Here is a 21619-nt window from a genome sequence, read left to right as displayed (position 1 = left end):
ATGGTAATTTTCGTTGATACCATGATGATATTTCATTGATACATGGTTATTCTCGGTGATGCCATGATGATATTTCGTTGATACCATAATGATGTTTTGTTGATACCATGGTTATTCTCGGTGATGCCATGATGTTGTTTCATTGATACAATGATTATTCTTGGTGATATCATGATGTTGTTTCGTTGATACCATGGTTATTCTCGGTGATACCATGATGTTTTTTCATTGATACCATGGTTATTCTCGGTGATATCATGATGTTGTTTCGTTGATACCATGGTTATTCTCGGTGATACCATGATGTTGTTTCATTGATACAGTGATTATTCTATAATTCTTTTCGTTAATATCATGATGATTTATTCATTTTCATTCATACAATGATGATATTTTGTTAATACTTTGATAATACTCATCGATATCACTACGTTGATAAATGTCGTTTTATGTAGTACATACACATGTCATTTGCATCACGTAATCACGCATCTTGTACTTTTACGTTCATACTTTATGTACCATATATTGTCGTGCGTATATATGTCGTCAAAAGAGTGGCGTCGCGAACCATCTCTTATGGCAATGTGAACGTAATTATTTCACTAACGATGCTAATAATTTTCATGACTATGTTTTTTGAGTCTATGATCTATGTAGGATTGATCAAAGAATTGATTTCATGAAGACAAACTTGGTGACAATAAAAAAATTATGAAGACATGTTTGGTGATGCCATATTGATGACAACATGAAGATATGTTTGGTGATGCGATAATGATGACAAGCTACACAACAGATTCACGGAGACACTTCTGATTATGAGCTAATCGATAGCCTTTACACCTCTTTATTGAGCCTTTGTATTCATTATTGTATTTGATAGGATAAGAGTAATATAACTCCTCATAAAACATTCATTGTAAAAAGAGTGATGTAGAATATTCATTGTAAAAGGAGTGATGTAGCTCCTCATGAACATTTGTATATTCAATGATTTTTATAATATAACGGTGGGTTTTTCCCTTGATCCCCCAAGGGTTTTTTTCATCCACAATTAGGGACCCTTATTTGAGTGGGGGTGTTGAGCTTATATGTGAAGCTACTCAATATATGGCTTCTCTATATATGGCACTCAGGTCCCCTCTATATATACATCATCTCATGTGTGTATTCTACACACTTTGGGGTTCTATTTCTGTGCTCTCTCTTTCTCTCTCAGCAGTTGGGCTGCCCATAGCTCCCTTATTGTATTCCATATGCTCTGTGCACTTGGTTGGCTCATGCAAGATTCTCTAGACAGAGGTCTCGTGAAAGGCATCAAAATTTTGGGTACTGCTAATGAAGACCTTGTCTTGCAACAGTTCGCAAATGACACTAACTCACTCCTGCCTAATGACATTAGATCAATGGCTCACTTGTGGCTATATGCCTTGATACCTTCTGTAGAGCTAGTGGCTCAGTGATTAACCACTCCAAAACCCGTTACAAAACCTCTGATAGACAAGTCCCTAAATTGTACTAGATGAAGGTTGTCATCAGCCAAGGTAATCTAAACTCTCTGGACATAAAGGATCTCCTACTTGGAAAATGTAAAGGATTGGACATCCTTTTGTGGGTACATTTTATGGTATATGTGGAATCAGAGGAATGCCTATGTCTTTAAGCAGTCATCTTCATACCCTCTACGACTACTTCGGTATGAGCTCAACCAATCAGCTCTGAATTTTTGTAAAAAATCCCAAGATGCTTTCCTAAGGGTTGTATTGTGTCTAACATCTTAAAACTCATCAGATGGAAGCAATGGAAAGTAATTGTACCCTTGTACTATGATTTTGTTAGATTTAGAATGCTTCAAGTGATGTAATGTATTTTCATGACATGGGGTTGTCCCACCCCCGACGTGTGGATCCTTTGTAATTCTCTCTTTACCTTTTACAATACAATTTTACCTTCTTCAAAAAAAAAATCTTGTCGGGACCACCTCTTTTGACGCCTTACAAGAAATAAACTTTCCTATTCTGGATACCCCTTTCCCGTGCGAGGGGACTTTGGTAGCCTCTTTTTCTTTTTAATACATTTTGCTTTTACTCCCCCCAAAAAAAGTGAAGTAATAAAAATCGAAATATGCAGAATTACGCAACATTTGGAAGAAGTAAATTCTCGAGGTGGAAGGTGGAACTTGGTGTCTACCTTTCGAACTCACGTTATACCTTAACATGATTACATAGTGCACCCCCCGAGGTGAGTAAATTCTCGAAGGTGGAAGGTGGAACTTGGTGTCCACCTTTCAAACTCACTTATACATTAACATGATTACATCGTACACCCCCCCCCCCCCCCCCCCCCCCCCCCCCCCCCGAGGTGCTAGGGTACCCATAAATGGGGAGCTTTTTGAAGTATTTTCCCGGGTTATTTCCTTTGAAAAGATCTATCATGCTAGGCTGCCCCATAGCTCCACTCTTGTATGCCATATGCTTTGATGCCCTTGGTTGGCTTGTGCAGGATGCTCTAGATAAAGGTCTCATGAAAGGCATCAAAATTTTGGCAAATGACACTAACTCACTCGTGCCTAATGACAGTAGATCAGTGGCTCACTTCTGGCTATGTCTTGACACCTTCTGTAGAGCTAGTGGCTCCTTCCCAAGGGGTCTTTTGTAGGGTAAAACCCCCAACTTAAGGCCACCTAAGGGGCATTGCAAATTGTTGCCAGCATGCTCCACAGTTTTCAGGTTGGATGTGTGCAATTGGAAGAGCCCATCAATGCCTACCTACAGTAAAAATCTCGCCCACAAACGGTGCTTCGACGACGATGCGCAATAACGTCGAAGATTTTATGTGTAACAAAAATGGACGTGAGTTAAAACCACACCAAGGGCGTATTATGAGACATGGCAACTAGCAAAGTTTGAACCTAGATCCAACGGCTATGATTTAAAGTTGAGCTGAGCTAACCACCTTGCCACATCGCCACTTGTGTCCCAATATTGGACCTTTACAATTTTAAACTTGGGGGGTCCAGGGTCCCATTAGAAGGGGGCCGGTTTTTTATTGACCCCTTTACCCTAGCCTCTTTTTCTTTTTAATACCTCTGCTTATACTCCAAAAAGAAATTGAAGTATTAAAAATCAAAATATGCAGAATTACGCAACATTTGGGAGGAGTAAATTCTCGAAGGTAGAGGAAGGGGGCGGAGGAGTTAAAGTCGATCGACGACGATGCTAGTCAGCTTGACGACTGGAGAGTCGAGACGAATCGAGTCACTGACTACTTATATATATCTTCAACCACCTATATATGCGTCGGTACCACCTAGGGCGGCATGGCCGCTGATTGCGGGGTAGAAAATAGTAAAATGTGGCAACAAGAGCCACAAAAAAATATTATTTTGTCAACAAAAAACATGACTCAGCAAGATGAGCATCGTCCTAGGCTCTAGCGTGGTTTGCGGCTGACAAAACCTGTTGGCTGCATGTGATGGCTAGAGAGAGAGCTTCAGCGATGGGTAGGCAGCGTAATCTCTCCTAGCTAGGCTTTATAAGTTTATAGCAGGCAAAAGGCAGGCTGCAGGAAGCAGGCATGACATGCATGCTGCTGGAGGCCACAGAAATTCGGGAATTCTTTTTTGGAAAAAAATAGGGTTAATATTGATTTGGGTTCATCTGAAACAACAGGGGAACAGTCCTGGGGCCCTTGTCAGAGCCTCCGATTAACTATGGAGACACAGTAACATGATCGGCCGAGTGCTATGCTATGCTGCCACCTACCACCAAGCCCTGATTATTGCCCTCTATATAAATCGGGACAGTCTGCCACATTACGTAGGCAGCTGCTGGTTCCCAATCCTCAACCGCAGTGACATCCCATCAACTGCAAGCACCCCGAAAAGCGAGCTCTCCCAAAATGGCCCCTCTTCGTGGTAGCCAGCTTCAGCTAGTGCTTCTTCAGTTTGCCTTGGCGTGGAGCTGCTGCGGTGTGCAGAAAATAACCGCGACGTACTACAGCAGTGATGCCGGTGCATGGAGCAGCGCGTTCGCCACATTCTATGGAGGGAGCGATGCATCGGGCACTATGGGTAGGCGCCTCTCTGATCACATCCTCCAGATCGAAAAAGGAAGCCTCTTTTGAACTGTCAAGCTGATTATGAACATGATTGTGTAGGTGGCGCGTGCGGGTATGGCGATCTCTACTCCTCAGGCTACGGGACCAGCACGGCGGCGCTGAGCACGGCTCTCTTCAATTCGGGGCTGAGCTGCGGGGCGTGCTACGAGCTGCAATGTGACGCGGCGGCGGACTCGCAGTGGTGCGTGAGGGGAGGGTCGGTGGTGATAACGGCGACCAATTTCTGTCCGCCCAACAATGCGCTTCCCAACAACGCAGGTGGGTGGTGCAATCCGCCAAGGAAGCATTTCGACATGGCGCAGCCTGCGTTCGAGAAGATAGGGGTGTACAGAGGGGGAATAGTGCCAGTGCAGTACAGGCGGGTGGCGTGCGAGAAGAAGGGAGGCGTGCGCTTTACGATGAACGGGCATGAGCGGTTTAATCTGGTGCTGGTGACGAATGTAGGGGGAGCCGGCGACGTGCAGGCAGTGTCTGTGAAGGGGTCTCTCAGCGGATGGCAGCCAATGAAGCGCAATTGGGGCCAGAATTGGCAGAGCGACGGCCAGCTCAGCGGACAGGCGCTCTCCTTTCAGATTTCCACTAGCGATGGCCGCATTCTCAGCTCCTATGACGTTGCCCCGGCTGACTGGCGTTATGGTCAAACCTTTAGCGGGCTCCAGTTCTAGCGCCCTGCGCCCCTCTCCCAGCTCCCCTCTCACATCCAGTGCAACAGAAGAGGCTGCGTGTGTACTAGCGCTAGCTCATCCCTGCTTCTCCAGCCTCTCTCTCACATTCAGTGCAACAGAAGAGGCTGCAGCCTGCGTGTGTTCTAGCGCTAGCTCATCCCTGCTTCTCCAGCCCGCTGTTACCACCCCCCCAGCTGGTTTGCATCTACAAACGGTAGACCCACCGGTGGCTATCTCATAAAATTCTTATGGTGTGATCGACCTTCACACCCTTGGTAAAAAATTATGCACTCTTATGTCTCAACTGTGTAGTCCATTATTCAATTCTGCATGTCTTCTCCCACTCTGCTGCAATATATCTTTGAGGGTACCCGTATATGCAACAAATGAAAACTCGTCCAGTAGGTGCAGTCACACTTGTATCACTTAATAGGCTAGTATCATCTTGATTTCATATTCTTTTACGTGTAACCAAACAAGCACATTTTCATACCAGACCATTTCTTTGCACACCTTGTTTTCCTACCCTTTTGAGCAAAATCAAGAGGTTACAATATGTAAGCTTCTTCATGAAAATCACCATTCCACAGGCGGAGGCACTCAAATTCAGACATTACGTGTACAGCTCAAATTCAATACAAAGATGAGAAAGCGATAGTATAATTATCATTATCAATACACTTGATGATAATTGCATGCACATCAGTGATAATGGCATCCATGTAGTGAAATATATTAATACATAATGACCTTAACCCTATCTCACTTCTTGAACCTTTCATATATAATACCTGGAAATCCACAAAAAGCCCATCGGGCTTTTATAGTTTTCCTACCGGGCCATCGAGAAAACCCTAAAGTTTGACGGAGCGTAACTCAATAAATATATAGAGCATCCTGATCAGGCTCACTGGGTGTTATTTGTCGAGCCACTGAGAGAGAGAGAGAGAGAGAGAGAGAGAGAGAGAGTCGTATGCGAGCGTGCTCTGTGTCGAGTGTACGGCAACAACAGAGTACCTGACCACACGACCTGCACTATAAGAAAGGGGATTGGCTGTTTGGAGGATAGCCGCGCATCAACAAGATTTTCTGGAGAGAGAAAGGACTGGGGATATGGGTATCACCACAACCGTTAGCGTGGCTGTCAGCTCAGGGCAATCCTTAAGGGTATGCGCGCGGGTATTCATTTGTTACTTGCCGCACAGATTGCTGCGTTGATAGCCACTGTGATAGCCACAATTATATCCTCCATGCAATTTATTAAAAAAAAATTACAAGGATCTCGGATGATTGTGAAGTCCCTCCATGTGAACTCTTTGCATCATCCAAAGATCCTTGGATATTATTATTTTTACATAGATATCATATTTATTTATTGTTTAAGATTAAACAATATCATACATTTTTGAAACACGAGAAACTAAAATACAGTTTATTGACAAAATTCTTTTTATTGATATCGAAAGTTCGCAAAATGTATACAAGGCCTTTTAGTAGGGCATCCAAAATAAAACTGAAATATTTACAAGTTCTCTTGGTCGGGCATTCAAAATGTGAGGGGATTATGTTGTTGTACAAGGGCTCTTGGCCGGACGTTCAAAATGTGAGAGGATTGTGTTAGTAAGTTAGTAACCCTCATTGTCACTGTTGGAATTAGGGTTGCAGAGAAACACACACAGCTTGGAGAAGACGAAGGAAGCTCAAGGCACACAATAGAGAGTGTGTTACTTAGTGTGCAATGGAAAGATAGATAGCCCTAGAGTGATGGGGGAAAAAACCTCCTAAAGAGGGAAAAAGTGCCCCGGTGGTCCTAGTGTGTTCACACACATCACTACCACATGTATATGGTAACAAATCCCCCCTGGAGTGATGCGGTGAACGAGAGCTGGCACATGAGTAAAGGGAAGTGCCATGCCCTGAGGATAGGATCAGTTGACAAAGGGGAGTAATCCCAAAGCTTTGCGGAAAGCTTCAAGCTTCTCACGAGACAATGCCTTTGTGAAAAGATCTGCAAGGTTGTCCTGTGTTGGCACATAAGCCAAGCTGATATCTCCTGCTGAGAGCCTCTCCCTGACATAGTGGTAATGCACCTCAATGTGCTTTGTGCGAGCATGAAAAACTGGGTTCCTCGCAACTGCCAATACGCTCTGACTATTAGTGTAGATAGTGGTGGCAGTGTCCTGTCCAACACCCAAATCAGCCATAAGGCGTCTGAGCCATACACACTCAAACGTAGCTGTGAAGACTGCCCTGTACTCAGCCTCACAACTCGAAGTGGCCACAGTCGGTTGCTTCTTGCTCAACCATGATATACATGAACTGCCAAGCATGAAACAAAAACCACTTGTGGACACTCGCGTGTCAAAACAACCAGCCCAATCTGAGTCCGAAAAAGCCTGTAAGTCTGGCGGCAATGATCCCCCCTTGGGATAAAACAAGCCAAGATGTAAAGTGCCACTAAGGTAGCGGAAAATCCTCTTGACAGCCTGCCAATGCTTAGACCTTGGGCTATGCATAAATCTGCTGACCTGTGAGACTGCAAACTGAATATCTGGCCTCGTGTTGCATACATAAATGAGGTAGCCAACAGCAGTTTGGTAAAGAGTGACATCAGCAGGATCACCAGCATCATGTAGACTCAACTTCAAACCTGTTTCCATGGGAGTGGCAATAGGTTTGAAATCCTCAAGTCCAAACTTACATAGCAATGTCTCTATGTAACTTTTCTGACACAAGGCAATACCACCATCACACTGCTTAAACTGTATACCCAAATAATGATGCAACAACCCCAAATCTTTCATCTTGAAAGTAGCATTCAAATCAGCCTTAAATTCAGCAATATGTCTCTCATTTGGTCCAGTGATCAACAAATCATCAACATAAAGAACCACAATGAGAAGTACATCACCCTCATGCTTTACATACAATGTGCTTTCTGTTGGACTGTTACGAAAGCCTTGTTTGACCCAATGAGTGTCAGCTTTCTCATACCAAGCACGAGGAGATTGCTTCAACCCATACAAAGCCTTGTTACATTTTCACACTTTGTCCTCTTGTCGTTTTATGACAAAACCGCGAGGCTGCGTTACATAAACTTCCTGAAATATGTCACCCTTCAAGAAAGCAGTAACAATGTCTGATTGATGTACATCCCAACCAAAATGAGCTGCCAATGCACATAGAAAACGCACAGTAGTCATACAACAAGTGGGAGCTAAAGTCTCTTCATAATCTATGCCTTTTTGCTGTGCATAACCCTTTGCAACAAGTGGAGCCTTATGACAATCGATCTCACCATCCGGCTTGCGTTTCAACTTGTAAACCCACTTCGTACCAATGGACTTTTTGCTAGGAGGCAAATCACATAAAGTCCATGTGTCATTTTCTATAAGTGCATCATATTCTGATTGCATGGCAGCCATCCAATTTTCTGAATTTTGTGCTTTATCAAAAGTCAGAGGCTCCTCAACATCATGTAAGCTAGACACAACCAAAGCATAACAATCTGATGCATAAGATGCATGGCGAGAGCCTGAACGAGTACGACTAGACAAAGGTGCATCCAATTTACTGTCACGCAAAGTGTGCACCAACCATTTTGGCATACCTCTAGCCTGCTCATTTTCAGCCCTTTCCTCATCAAGTACATCGTGTACATCTGCATCAGTAATAGGCTGATCTAAAACATTTTTAGAAACCCCAATAGGCTGTACATTTGCCTCATTGGAACTTACATTCGTATTTCCACCAGTGAAAAGAGGCAACAAAGTGTCATAAATGTCCTGTGAGCTTACATTACTATCTCTGGTACATGAGAGCAAGGGCTCAACAGAATCTTCCACAAACACTACATCCCGTGAAACCAAAATACGTTTTGTTTGCGGATGATACAACCTGTAACCTTTTCTTTTAGCACTATAACCAACAAAAATACATTTGACAGCCTTATCATCCAATTTTCTGCGCTGCACTTGTGGCACCAAAGCATCTGCCAAGCAGCCAAAAACAGGCATGTGCTCAATAGAAGGCTTTCTATCATGCCATGCTTCATATGGAGTAATAGACTGCAAAGCTTTCGTAGGACACCTGTTAAGTACATAAGTGGCACACATGATGGCCTCAAGCCAAAAAGAATGCGGTAAAGCTTGACTTTTGACCATACATTGTGCCATTTCTGTCAGTGACCTGTTTTTCCTCTCAGCAACACCATTTTGCTGAGGTGTATAAGGCACTGTACATTGGTGTTTTATCCCACGACTAGCCAGAAATTCATTAAATTCATGAGACATATACTCCCCCCCTCGATCAGAACGAAGGGTGTCCATAGTACATTTCGAGACATTTTCAGCCATAGCCAAAAATTGTTTGAAGCACATAAAAACTTCGGACTTCGCTTTAAGCGGAAATACCCATGCATGCCTGGAGTAATCATCAATGAAAGTCACGAAGTAGAGGTAATTGCCCAAGGACTGGGGTTTGCATGGGCCCACAAACATCACTATGCACAAGCTGCAACTTGCATGTGGCCCTAACTGAACCATACTTTGGAAACTTAGAACGCTGCATCTTACCCAAATACAGCCTTTACAAACATGTTTGACAAGTGCTTCAAGAGGCGGCAAAGAAGCAACCATATCAGATTTCTGCAAACGCAGCAAACTGGCAAAATTCAGATGACCAAAACGTGCATGCCAAAGTTTTGCATCTAAAATAGCCCTTGAATCTGCAACAACATTTGCAAAATTTTGTCCACACTTGTCATACAAAGTGAGCTTATACAACCCACGGCACAAAAGGCCAGATGCAACAATTTCATCACCAAAATTGAGATCATGAAATGTACATCTGTCATCCACAAATTTGACTACAAGTCCAAGTCTAGCAAGTGCGGATACAGACAAGAGATTCTTCTTGATCCCAGGTACATAAAGTGCATCAACAAGTGTGAAGGAACTGCCATTAGAAGCAGTGAGCACAATCTTTCCAACTCCATGAACTGGATAAGAGGCGTTGTTGGCACAAGTGACTGAATTCCCATGAGGGATAGACTCAAGAGAGGTAAACAATTCATGATGTGAGGTAATGTGCTTTGTAGCACCACTGTCAAAATACCACACATGTGAATCTGCAGCAACTGACAAGCATGCATCATGGACAGCAAGATTGTAAGTGCACTCTGCGCTAAAAGCCCATTCTGCATCAACATCAGCATTACAGTCTCCTTTCACAGAAGACTCAACAATGGCTGCATTTGTAGTGGAACCAGCATTTGTAGTGGAACCACCCTCTTTCTTCTTAGCCTCTTTGGCCTTCAACTTAGGACACGACTTGATCAAGTGATCATTGGCTTTACAATAATGGCAACGCATCTTCTTTTTGCCCTTATCACCAGAATTGCCAGACGAAGTACTGCCAGCAGAAGCATTAGGAACAGAATTTTTGCCACTCGCAGCAGAACCATAAGAAGTGGCTGCATTACTATTACCACCCTTTCTTTGAGAAGCAATAAAAGCATGTTCAACTGCACGCTGCCTAGTCCTGTTTTTTCTGGAAAGTGACTCTTGCAACAGCAATGTCCATAATGCATCAAACTTGACAACTTCACGATTTCCTTGGGTCATAAGTCTCCAAGTACTAGCAAAAGTCTGGTAGGAATCTGGTAAGGCATCAAGAACAGTCTGCACAAGGGAACTGTCTGAAATGACTTCACCTGCAGAAATAAGCTGCTCATTGATATCCTTGACACTAGCAAGGAAAGTGTCCATATCATCTTCCTCATGCATAATCTTCGACTCCAGCTCTTTACGCAGCAAAGCAATTTTAGCCTCATTGCGGCTTGCATAAAGACCTGCTAAAATATCCCAAGCCTGTTTTGCAGATTTTGCTGAACGGATGTGAGGAACAATGGTGCGCTTCACAGACAACGCAATCAATGCATGAGCCTGCGCATCCTTAACATCCCAACGAGCTTGTTCTGTCGTAGGCAAAACAACTCTAACAGCTGCAATCCTTGCAGCAAGACCTGCAACATCCTCAACATTGCCTACATCCTCAGAACCAGGACGTACATCAATGCCCTGCACAATGTTCCAGACACCCTTTGACACAAGAACATGTTGCATCATATAAGCCCACATAGGGTAGTTGTCCCCATCCAACCTGTCCTCAGCAGCAAACATCTTGAACACATCTGTGTTGTTGTTGTCAGCCATGGTAAATGCTGCACCTGATGTGAAAAATGCCCGAAAATAGGAGAAACGGAGCGGGAACAACCTGTGCTATATAGCACAAACCGTAGAAGACTATAAGGCACCTTTTATGCAAAAAACGGCACTGATATACATTCTGCACAAAATGACGAAATAGCCTGTGCAGTACTGCTTGTAGTGGAAACGGAGGCCGAAATGATCCCAAATCAAAATTCTGAGCAGACCGAGCTCTACGAGTTCACCCAAATTTTTTGTCGACCTGCGATCGCTCGCCAAAGCTCACTGAAATCGGAGAAAGTGAGCAAGCGTGTGCTGGAGCAGCTGGCGACTAAGCCCGGGAGGGCGTGACCTGCTCTGATACCAATTGTTGGAATTAGGGTTGCAGAGAAACACACACAGCTTGGAGAAGATGAAGGAAGCTCAAGGCACACAATAGAGAGTGTGTTACTTAGTGTGCAATGGAAAGATAGATAGCCCTAGAGTGATGGGCGTATATACAATGCACGGGGGAAATAACCTCCTAAAGAGGGAAAAAATGCCCCGGCGGTCCTAGTGTGTTCACACACATCACTACCACATGTATATGGTAACAGTCACCGTGGCCACCCTCGTCGTCCTCGCCCTCGTCAGTGTCACCTCTTCGAGTCTACACAAATAACAAAGCAAACCACATAATTACTAAACATTAAAATAAGTAAAGAACAAAATAATTAGTTAGTTAGGTTGACTTCGTACTTGTGTAGTGGTCAAGGTGTCGATGAGAGCGTCAAACTGTGCTTGATTGATGTGGCCTTGTTGGAGCATCCATAGGTAGGTACTGTATTTAATGTTGCGTTTTCGATACTTCACCACCTCCCTTGACACTTGATGTCCTATGATGTTTGCCTGCATATTAAGCATTATTTATATTATTTTAAATCAAGATTATGGTTCAAATAAAAAATGAAAACGTTACTCACCACTTTGTCCTTCCAGACATCCTTTCTTCCAGAACCCCAATTGTTAGCTTGTTGTCCTGCCCTTAGTTGACTCTACTGAGGATGGTCGACTCCACTATCCCTCTCTTGGAGGGCAAACTCCCACTCTGCATCATGCATATTGACACCCCTTTTTTGGAGATTGGGGTGTTGGCATTGTTGTTTAGCGGCCTTGCAAACGGTGGACTGTTTATTACGAAGGAAGATCTTGATAAAACCTTCCATCCACTATGTGGTAAAAGATTGGCCCTGGGGATTAGAAAACCACAGCCGCATGTATCAACAATGTATTGTAGGTATTGAGGATCTTATTGCTCCCAATGTTGGATGAAGCAATTAGTATAGGTAGAGTGGATCAAGCTCTTTAAGTGATTGTGGAAGCGCTTTCCATTGTTTGTGCGACGTCTCGATGACACCTATAGTATAGGCCACCATCATCGGCATTTGGAACATCCACATCAGAACTGTACCCCGCACCTGACAAGTCAGTGGACGATCCTCCTTCACCTTCTTCAAAGCAAGCATCGACACAAGAGCCTTACCTCGATCCTTGTCTCCGCTGGTTGTCAATGGACTCTCGTCCGCCCCCAGAGCCACGTGAACTACGTCGCTCACTCTGTCCTAAAGAAGATCGACAACCATGAGGGCTAGGATGGCCCAATGGTCGAAGCGGGGAGGATTGATGCGAGGGAATCATAGAAGAGGGTCCTGAGGGAAATGGTGAAGGAAATGTAGTAGCAGGGACCGAGGGATAGGGTGAAGGAAATGTAGTGGGGGGTGCCAAGGGAAAGGGTGAAGGAAAGGTAGTGGTGGGCTTGAGAGGGCATGGACGAGGGTGAGGGGGAAATCCCATATTGGGACAGCTGATGTGGCGTATATGAAGAGAAGATCCCTTGCAAAGCTCGCTCATACTCTTGCCGCATGTGCAAGAATGAGGTTATTTGGGGATCCATAGGGACCAAATGAGGAGGAGGACAAGGAGGGGAGTGGTCATAGGGACGGGTTTTGGGATGAGTTTGGTCCCTCTATTAGAGAGGTTTTGGAATGCTTATTTGCATGAAATGGGATGCCTGTTTGGGGAGCCCATTGCATGCAAATAAGCATTACAAAACCTCTCTAATAGAGGGGCCAAATGGCATGAGTTTGGCCCCTCTATTAGAGAGGTTTTGTAATGCTTATTTGCATGCAATGGGCTGCCCATTTTGGGAGCCCACCCAAAACTAGGGGTTTTGGACATTGAAGGGAGGAGGCATAATAGGGCCAAAAAAACATGAGCATGGGGGACAACCCATGGGCTCAGATGAGCCTTTACCTTGACCAATTAGGGCAATAAACTAAGGGTTTTGGGCTAGGGTTTGACCCCTCTATTAAATGGATCTTGACATGCCTATTTGCATGCAATGAGCAGCCCATTCATTGCATGTGAATATGCATGTCAAAACCCCTCTAATATGGGTGCCAAGCCCTAGCCCAAAACCCCTAGTTTATGGCAAGAATTTGTCCCCTTCTATTGGAGGGGTTTTGGCATGCCTATTTGCATGCAATGGGCTACCCAAATGGGCTGGCCATTTCATGTAAAAAGCCATGCCAAAACCCGTTCCAATAGAGGGGACAAATTCACGCCATAAACTGGGCGCTTTGGCATTCATTTTGTCATGCAATGGAACACTCATCTGGAACAATCCATTCCATGCAAAACCGCAATGGAATCCAAAAAATCATGAGCATGGGGGACAACGCATGGGCTCACGTGAGCCTTTACCTCGACAATAAGAGAAAATAACACTAATTTTGAAACAAAATGCATGCCAAAAAAAGAATATAAGTGCACTTACATCAAAAATGCATCGCTGCGTTCGATTTTGTGTGTCTCCTTGTCGCTAACGCTCCCTTTGCCACTCTCTTGCCGCCAACGTTTGATCACCTCCTCTGTGTGTGTGTGTGTGTGTGTGTGTGTGTGTGTGTGTGTGTGAGAGAGAGAGAGAGAGAGAGAGAGAGAGAGAGAGAGAGAGAGAGAGTACTAAGAAGAGAAGAAGCACAGACCAAGGCACTGTCATGCGCAGCTCATGTGGAGAGGGTCAGGGTAAAAAAAGCCCAACCTAGCCCGTTGACATATTTATATAATTTTTAATTAATATTTGTCGTGCTGATTGCCGCGATTATACCCTAGGGTGCATTTTTTTAAAATTTTGATCACTTCCCCCTTCTTTTGTCGACCTTATCCCTCCACTTCTTTTAAGAAAAATCTTGTAGTTGATGCAAAATCATTCTCATTTTAAGCTTTTGTTCCCCTTCCCTCCCTCCCCTCTCGCATTTTGAAGATGCAAGCATCAACGTGGGACGAAGATGGACCAGACAATGGAGTGGAACGCGATCGATGGTTGAATGACAGGTTGTTGTGTCCGTGCGAGCGTTGCAAAAGGGCCATTTTTAGGCTCCGACGAGTCTGTTTGAAGCATGTTGAGGACTATGGAATGTGAGATGATCCACGAATGCGAATAACCAATCTACACAAACTAACGCACATGGACATCACTCCTCACTGGAGTGCTATAGGGGGAGGCTCTCGAGCAAGAAAGTTGGAGAGACAATTGCAAGAAAACAGGTTTGTACCTCCACCAACAATGGGCGAGAGTTTGAGATCCATTGCAAGTGATTATGGGGAGGAGGAGATAATAAATCTACCACACCAGATGGAGGAGTTTGAGATCCAGTGCAAGTGATTATGGGGAGGAGGAGATGATAGATCTACCACACCAGATGGAGGAGGATACAATTTTGGAGAGATTGGTTGATGAGCTTCTCGCTCACGAGAAGCTCACGAGACTCTCACGAGATGGGTCCGTTGGACGACGACGATGGTGGATGCGAAGAGACTATGCAAAAGGAGAAGGATACTCCTTTTGAAGCAAGCAAGACACCTATATATCGTGGAGTTTCGTTATCTATTCTTCGTGCTTCGTTAGAGATTTTGAATCTATAGGTCATGTGTGCAATGAGAAATACGAGCATCGATCGTCGTTTAAGATTAAGTAAATGTAACATTAAATGGTCTAGTAGCTTGAGTGTAGCTGAAAATAGCATGAACATAGTTAGCATTTTATAGAGCTTCCTAATGAGAATAACAAGAGTGCTTGGGTGGAGAGAGCAACAAAAAAGCATAACACCTAGTTAGATAGCATGAACAATACTTCAAAAGAGAGAGAAATTAAGCAATTGACAACAGTTGAGGGCTGGATTTGCATGGAGCCGGTACCCCTCCAAAGGCTTTGTATTATCGTTTCTCCCATCAAGAGAGACATTTTACAATGCAATTTCTTGTGTTCCTTCAATACTAGCTAGTGCAATGAAGATGGAGAGAATTTAGCCCGCCGTCTTCGTGGAGCCATCTCCACCGAGGTGGCGGGAGACTCACTTCTTTCTTGTTCCTTCGGAGAACCTTTGAGAAGGAGATGCGTCATCAAGGAGAAAATTTCTCAGCCCTTCATAGGGATCCTCTTCTTCTTCCCGAATCGGAGAGAGACCTCCCATGGTGGGGAACTTGGAGAATCCCATGAGCACGAAGCTGCCGTTGCACTTCACTTTGGAGGGATGGATTGCCCATGGCTTGTTGAAGCCTAGAAACAAGATAGTTAACAAGCATTGGGGCATCATTACTAGCTTGCTCATTAGCAAAATCAAAGTTATCAACATTAATGTCACTCTCTTTACTATTGTCAGCCATTCTAACAACTTTTACGTGTAAACTTTTTAGGTGTACTTTGGCACATTCAAGCCCTAGTTGCTACTCCTCTTTACCCCTTTAGAAAAAGCACTCAAGCTACCGTACCCGTGGCTCGAATACCATTAATTAAGGAATAGAAGAGAGGGTTTTTCAACACCAAAACACCACCGGCTCCTGTCTAGCTTCTAATAGCTCAATAGTGGCTAAGCTGTAGGCAAGCCCCGTAGGACTCCAGTATTAAGACCATAGCTCTCGATGGTGATGCCCCGTTAACTGCACAAAGGCAGGCGCACTGCAAGGCTGAAAATCCCTATTCTACTTACTCACATGCAATTAATAGTACCACCCATTTATAGCTAGCTTGAGGACCTCCCTTCTGGAGCAAGAAAAGAGAAACCTTGTGCTCTGATACCAATGCAACATTAAATGGTCTAGTAGCTTGTGTGTAGCTGAAAATAGCATGAACATAGTGAGCATTTTATAGAATAGCTTCCTAATGAGAATAACAAGAGTGCTTGGGGGGAGAGAGCAACAAAAAAGCATAACACCTAGTTAGATAGCATGAACAATACTTCAAAAGAGAGATAAATTAAGCAATTGACAACAGTTGAGGGCCGGATTTGCATGGAGCCGGTCCCCCCTCCAAAGGCTTTGTACTATGGTTTCTCCCATCAAGAGAGACATTTTACAATACAATTTCTTGTGTTCCTGCAATACTAGCTAGTGCAATGAAGATGGAGAGCAGTTAGCCCACCATCTTCGTGGAGCCATCTCCACCGAGGTGGTGGGAGACTCACTTCTTTCTTGTTTCTTCGGTGGAGGCTCTTGAGTTCTCCTTTGAGAAGGAGATGCGTCATCAAGGAGCAAATATATGAGCCCTTCATAGGGATCCTCTTTTTCTTCCCGAATCGGAGAGAGACCTCTTTTGTAAGTCTCGCAAGGAGGCTTCCTAGGTGTTCTCTCGCCATGGTGGGGAACTTGGAGAATCCCATGAGCACGAAGCTACCGTTGCACTTCACTTTGGAGGGATGGATTGCCCATGGCTTGTTGAAGCCTAGAAACAGGATAGTTAAGAAGCATCGGGGCATCATTACTAGCTTGCTCATTAGCAAAATCAAAGTTATCAACATTAATTTAACTCTCTTTACTATTGTCAGCCATTCTAACAACTTTTAGGTGTAAAATTTTTAGGTGTACTTTGGCACTTCAAGCCCTAGTTACTACTGCTCTTTACCCTTTTAGAAAAATCACTCAAGCTACTGTACCCGTGGCTTGAATATCATTAATTGTAAGGAATAGAAGAGAGGGTTGTTCAACACCAAAACAACCCCGGCTCCTGTCAAGCTTCTAATAGCTCAATAGTGGTTAAACTGTAGGCTTAACTGTAGGCAAGCCCCGTGGGAATCCACTATTAAGACCATAGCTCTCGACAATGATGGCCCGTTAACTGCACAAAGGCAGGCGCACTGCAAGGCTGAAAAATCCCTATTCTACTTACTCACATGCAATTAATAGTACCAACCATTTATAGCTAGCTTGAGGACCTCCCTTCTTGAGCAAGAAAAGAGAAACCTTGTGCTATGATACCAATGTAACATTTAATGGTCTAGTAACTTGTGTGTAGCTGAAAATAGCATGAACATAGTGAGCATTTTATTAGAATAGCTTCCTAATGAGAATAACAAGAGTGCTTGGGTGGAGAGAGCAACAAAAAAGCATAACACCTAGTTAGATAGCATGAACAATACTTCAAAAGAGAGAGAAATTAAGTAATTGACAACAGTTGAGGACCGGATTTGCATGGATCCAGTCCCCCCTCCAAAAGGCTTTGTATTATGGTTTCTCCCATCAAGAGAGACACTTTACAATACAATTTCTTGTGTTCCTTCAATACTAGCTAGTGCAATGAAGATGGAGAGCATTTAGCCCACCGTCTTCGTGGAGCCATCTCCGTCGAGGTGGAGAGAGACTCACTTCTTTATTGTTCCTTCGGTGGAGGCTCTTGAGTTCTCCTTTGAGAAGGAGATGCGTCATCAAGGAGAAAATTTCTGAGCCCTTCGTAGGGATCCTCTTCTTCTTCAGGATGAAGTGGAATCAAAAAGGCATCGGTAGTTATTATGACAGTTTGGTTTTGAAGAGGTCAAGTGCCATTGGGTAATCAGTTCTGGATAATTTACCACAGCCATCACATTCTTATTGGACAAGGTTGGCTGCGAGGTAGCGGGAGTTGCAACAACAGGAGGAACAACGTGAAGCGGGACATGAGAATCGTGAAGACAGAGGTGTTCAAGTTGACAATTTGGAGGAAGCATCAGAGCCGAGTACGGAGGATTTAGAGGACATTGAGCAATATGGGGAAATTTTCAATGAGGCTAAGGAGAATAGGCCATTAGACCCAGGATATGTTGGAGGTGAAGTGTTGCAGCAATTGTTTCTGACAAGGAGAAGATTAGAATATGACCCTCTGCGCATTGACGAAAATATTCCACGGCAACCAGTAATACCAGGATCTTATTCATCATCCTCAATAGGGCAGTTATCTCACTACAAGAGGCTATTCATATTAGCGACGCTCACACAGCGACGCTCAAAAAAAAAATCCCGGCGTCGCTATGAGCGTCGCTATGGGCGTCGCAAATTTACAAGTAAATTTGCGACGCTCATAGCGTCGCCGGCTGAACTAAAAAAATAACAGAGAGCGCCGAAAAACTCAGATCTGAGATCTGAGTTTTTCGGCGCCCTCAAGCAAGGAGCAGGTAACGCTCTCCCTCCCTCTCTCTCTCTCTCTCTCTCTCTCTCTCTCTCTTTCTTCTCCACACACACACACACGAGGAGAGGAAGGAGAGCCAGGTATGCTCCTTCCCTCTCCTCACTCTCATGTTCCCTTCCCCTCTTTCTCTCTCCCTCTCTCTCTCTCTCTCTCTCTCTCTCACACACACACACACACACATAGTGTTTTTGAGAGAGAGAGAGAGAGAGAGAGAGAGAGAGAGAGAGAGAGAGAGAGTACAAACATAAACAAAAACGCACACACACATACATAAACAAAGAATGCACACACACATTGAGAGAGGAAAAGAGAGAGAGAGCATGCATAAACAAAAAACGCACACCTTGAGAGAGGAAAAGAGAGAGAGAACATGCATAAACAAAAAATGCACACATTGAGAGAGGAAAAGAGAGAGAAAACATGCATAAACAAAAAAACGCACACACATTGAGAGAGAAAGAGAGAGAAACTAATTTAACGTCGTAGGAAACTAATTAAAATTAAAAGACCTAAAGATCTCGCCGACGAGGAGTTGAACTCAAGACCTATTATTCAAGAGGGAAATGGCATAACCAATCTATCATACTTGGCATGGGTGATAGAAAGGTTATACCATTTATCTCTTTTTATTGGCACACATATCCACACACGCGCACACACACAAGAAGAAGAGAGTTATAACGTCGTAGGAAACTATCCTAAAAGATGTTAAAGATTAGGTTAGATATAGACTTACGTTAAATTAGATTTAGGTTTATTTAAGTTAAATTAGATTAGATTTAGGTTTATTTTTAGTTAGATTTATGTTTATTTACGCTAGATTTAGATTTACGTTATATTAGATTAGATTTAGGTCTCCATAGACTGCGATGCCTGCATGAAGCGGGTGAAGAAAGACCTCAATGGAATATAGGGTATTGCTGCCTTCACTCATGGTGGGCTCCGTCGATCCAAAAGTACTGGTGAAATGTCTTCAGAAGATAGGGAAGAAGGTGGATCTTCAGGGCGGCAAGATTCACTACATCCCCGACAATGAACATCTAGAAAACCTCTAGTCATTCAACAGCAACTTCAAAGTTAGTAACAAGAGCAAGAACGGTCTAAAGGGCCAATTGCTGTCGTCAGATGTGGATGGAGATGAGGCAGCGTCACCGCCGGAAGTTAACTCTCACATCTTTAGTGATGAGAATGCCAACTCTTGCCGAGTTATGTGAAAAATTATGTGTTAAATCAGTTTTAAGGTTCTTATAATCCCTGTTAGTTTAGTTCTTTGTTTTTAATATAACATAATTTACGTTAGATTTAGATTTATGTTATATTAGATTAGACTTAGGTTTATTTAGGTTTACGCACACACACACACACACACACACACACAAGAAGAAGAGAGTTTTAACGTCGTAGGAAACTATCCCAAAAGACGTTAAAGATTAGGTTAGATGTAGACTTACGTTTATTTAGATTTACGCTTATTTACGTTAGATCGAGTCCACGCAAGAATTACTTACGGTTTAGGGTTTAGAGTTAGACGAACAATGAAAAGATCTACTGTGAAAAGATGTTAAGATGCTGTGAAGTGCTACAGCTAGAGAAGAGGCAAAGGGGTTTTGTCCACTACATGAAGTATCATGTAGACGTGGGTCTGTAGATTTCTTGTACCCACAAATATAGGTATTGACCAATAAAGACGAGATTATAACCCGGTGGTTCTGATCTCCGTGCACCTCTAGACCGAGTTGTGCGGGGATTGGACATGACTAGAGAATGTGAGGTAGAGAGAGAGAGAGAGAGAGAGAGAGAGAGAGAGAGAGAGAGAGAGAGATAAGACGAAGAATTCCAATAGAATATTAAATTTGTTGTCCAGGTTATAAGATTTTTATCCTCATTATGAGTAGTGACGAGGATGTGGGACCGTCCAACCGAAACACCTATCTCTCAACGAGGGTCTTATGTCCTTGTAATCAATGCAAGCATGCTGTGTGACGGAGAAGACGTGTTTCTTTGCAGCACGTTCGCGAATTTGGCGAGTTCGATCCATCTATTATAGATTGAGTTGTTGCCAATTATAACTCGTCGAACTCTGACGCTGGCCAACAAGCAGCAATCTTGCAACCCAATAGACGTGCTCGCAGGCGCTTTGGTCAAGCAGCATATGTGAGGCCACAAGATGTAGCCTCTGACAGCTCGAGGGATGATCATGCAGAGCACATTCCCAACGAGGCAATGTTTGAGCCCGAGATTGATGAAATGATCGAGACGATCATGGATTCAGAAAGGCTTATCTATGATGATATGAAAAGTGAAGCCGATACGCCATTGTATAATGGAGCACGTATGTCTAGATTGAAAGCACTCCTGGTTCTTCTCAACATGCAGGCAAAGTTTGGATGGAGTGACACTAGCGTCACAGCGCTTTTCAGGCGATCTATTACAATTAGTTTACTTTAATAAAACTCTAAATGTATAATGATCTGATAGATTTTTACACGACTGTATCGTATTTTTATGTTGTGTAGATTGCTTAAAGAGCACATACTACCAGCTGACAATGTGATGCCAGATTCCCGAGATGAAGCAAGAAAGATTTTGCAAAACTTGGGGATGGATTACAATTCTATCCACGCTTGTCCTAATGACTGCATTCTTTTCAGAGGGGAATACATAGACATGGAGAAGTGTCTGAAATGTGATTCCGAAAGATATCGAGTAGATCTCCACGGGACAAAAATTCCACAAAAGGTTTTGCGACATTTTCCTCTGCTTCCTCGCATCAAGCATTTCTTCGAATGTAAGTCCATGGCCGCCCTAGCATCATGGCATGAGGAGAATAAATCTTCGGATGGTGTGCTACGAATTCCTACAGATTGCGCAGCCTGGAAACATATAGATGGAACATGGTCGGATTTTGCCAGGGAAGCTCGAAATTTGCGCTTAGGCTTGGCTATGGATGGCGTAAATCCATTTGGTCAAAGATCAACATCTTACAGTGTATGGCCCGTTGTCATCGTCAACTACAACATTCCCCCGTGGTTGACTACGGAGAAGGGGCACCTATGGCTAAGCTTGATTGTGCCAGGGCGATATAAAGTGGAGAATATGGATGTGTATCTTCGTCCACTATTGGAAGAGCTACAACAATTGTGGATTGG

The 21619-nt window shown here is 43.6% G+C and overlaps 1 protein-coding gene across 1 annotated transcript; it reads left to right on the top strand.

Annotated features, from left to right (window-relative positions):
• Positions 1 to 3819: 3819 nt before the first annotated feature.
• On the top strand, positions 3820 to 5091 carry LOC147447303 (expansin-A2-like). The gene is made up of 2 exons (XM_086523136.1): positions 3820 to 4075; positions 4162 to 5091. Exons 1-2 carry the CDS (start codon positions 3904 to 3906, stop codon positions 4785 to 4787), a joined length of 798 nt encoding a protein of 265 aa, XP_086379262.1. The 5' UTR covers positions 3820 to 3903; the 3' UTR covers positions 4788 to 5091.
• Positions 5092 to 21619: the final 16528 nt, after the last annotated feature.

Source organism: Adiantum capillus-veneris, chromosome 11, assembly GCF_014529385.1.
Source record: "Adiantum capillus-veneris isolate H3 chromosome 11, ASM1452938v2, whole genome shotgun sequence".
Taxonomy (NCBI): domain Eukaryota; kingdom Viridiplantae; phylum Streptophyta; class Polypodiopsida; order Polypodiales; family Pteridaceae; genus Adiantum; species Adiantum capillus-veneris.
This window is presented reverse-complemented; position numbering and strand designations above follow the sequence as displayed.

Excerpts from the sequence above, each read along its gene's own strand:
- LOC147447303 (XM_086523136.1), top strand. The coding sequence starts at position 3,904 with ATGGCCCCTCTTCGTGGTAGCCAGCTTCAGCTAGTGCTTCTTCAGTTT. Across the intron at positions 4,076-4,161 it reads CGATGCATCGGGCACTATGG|GTGGCGCGTGCGGGTATGGC; the intron begins GTAGGCGCCTCT and ends ATGATTGTGTAG.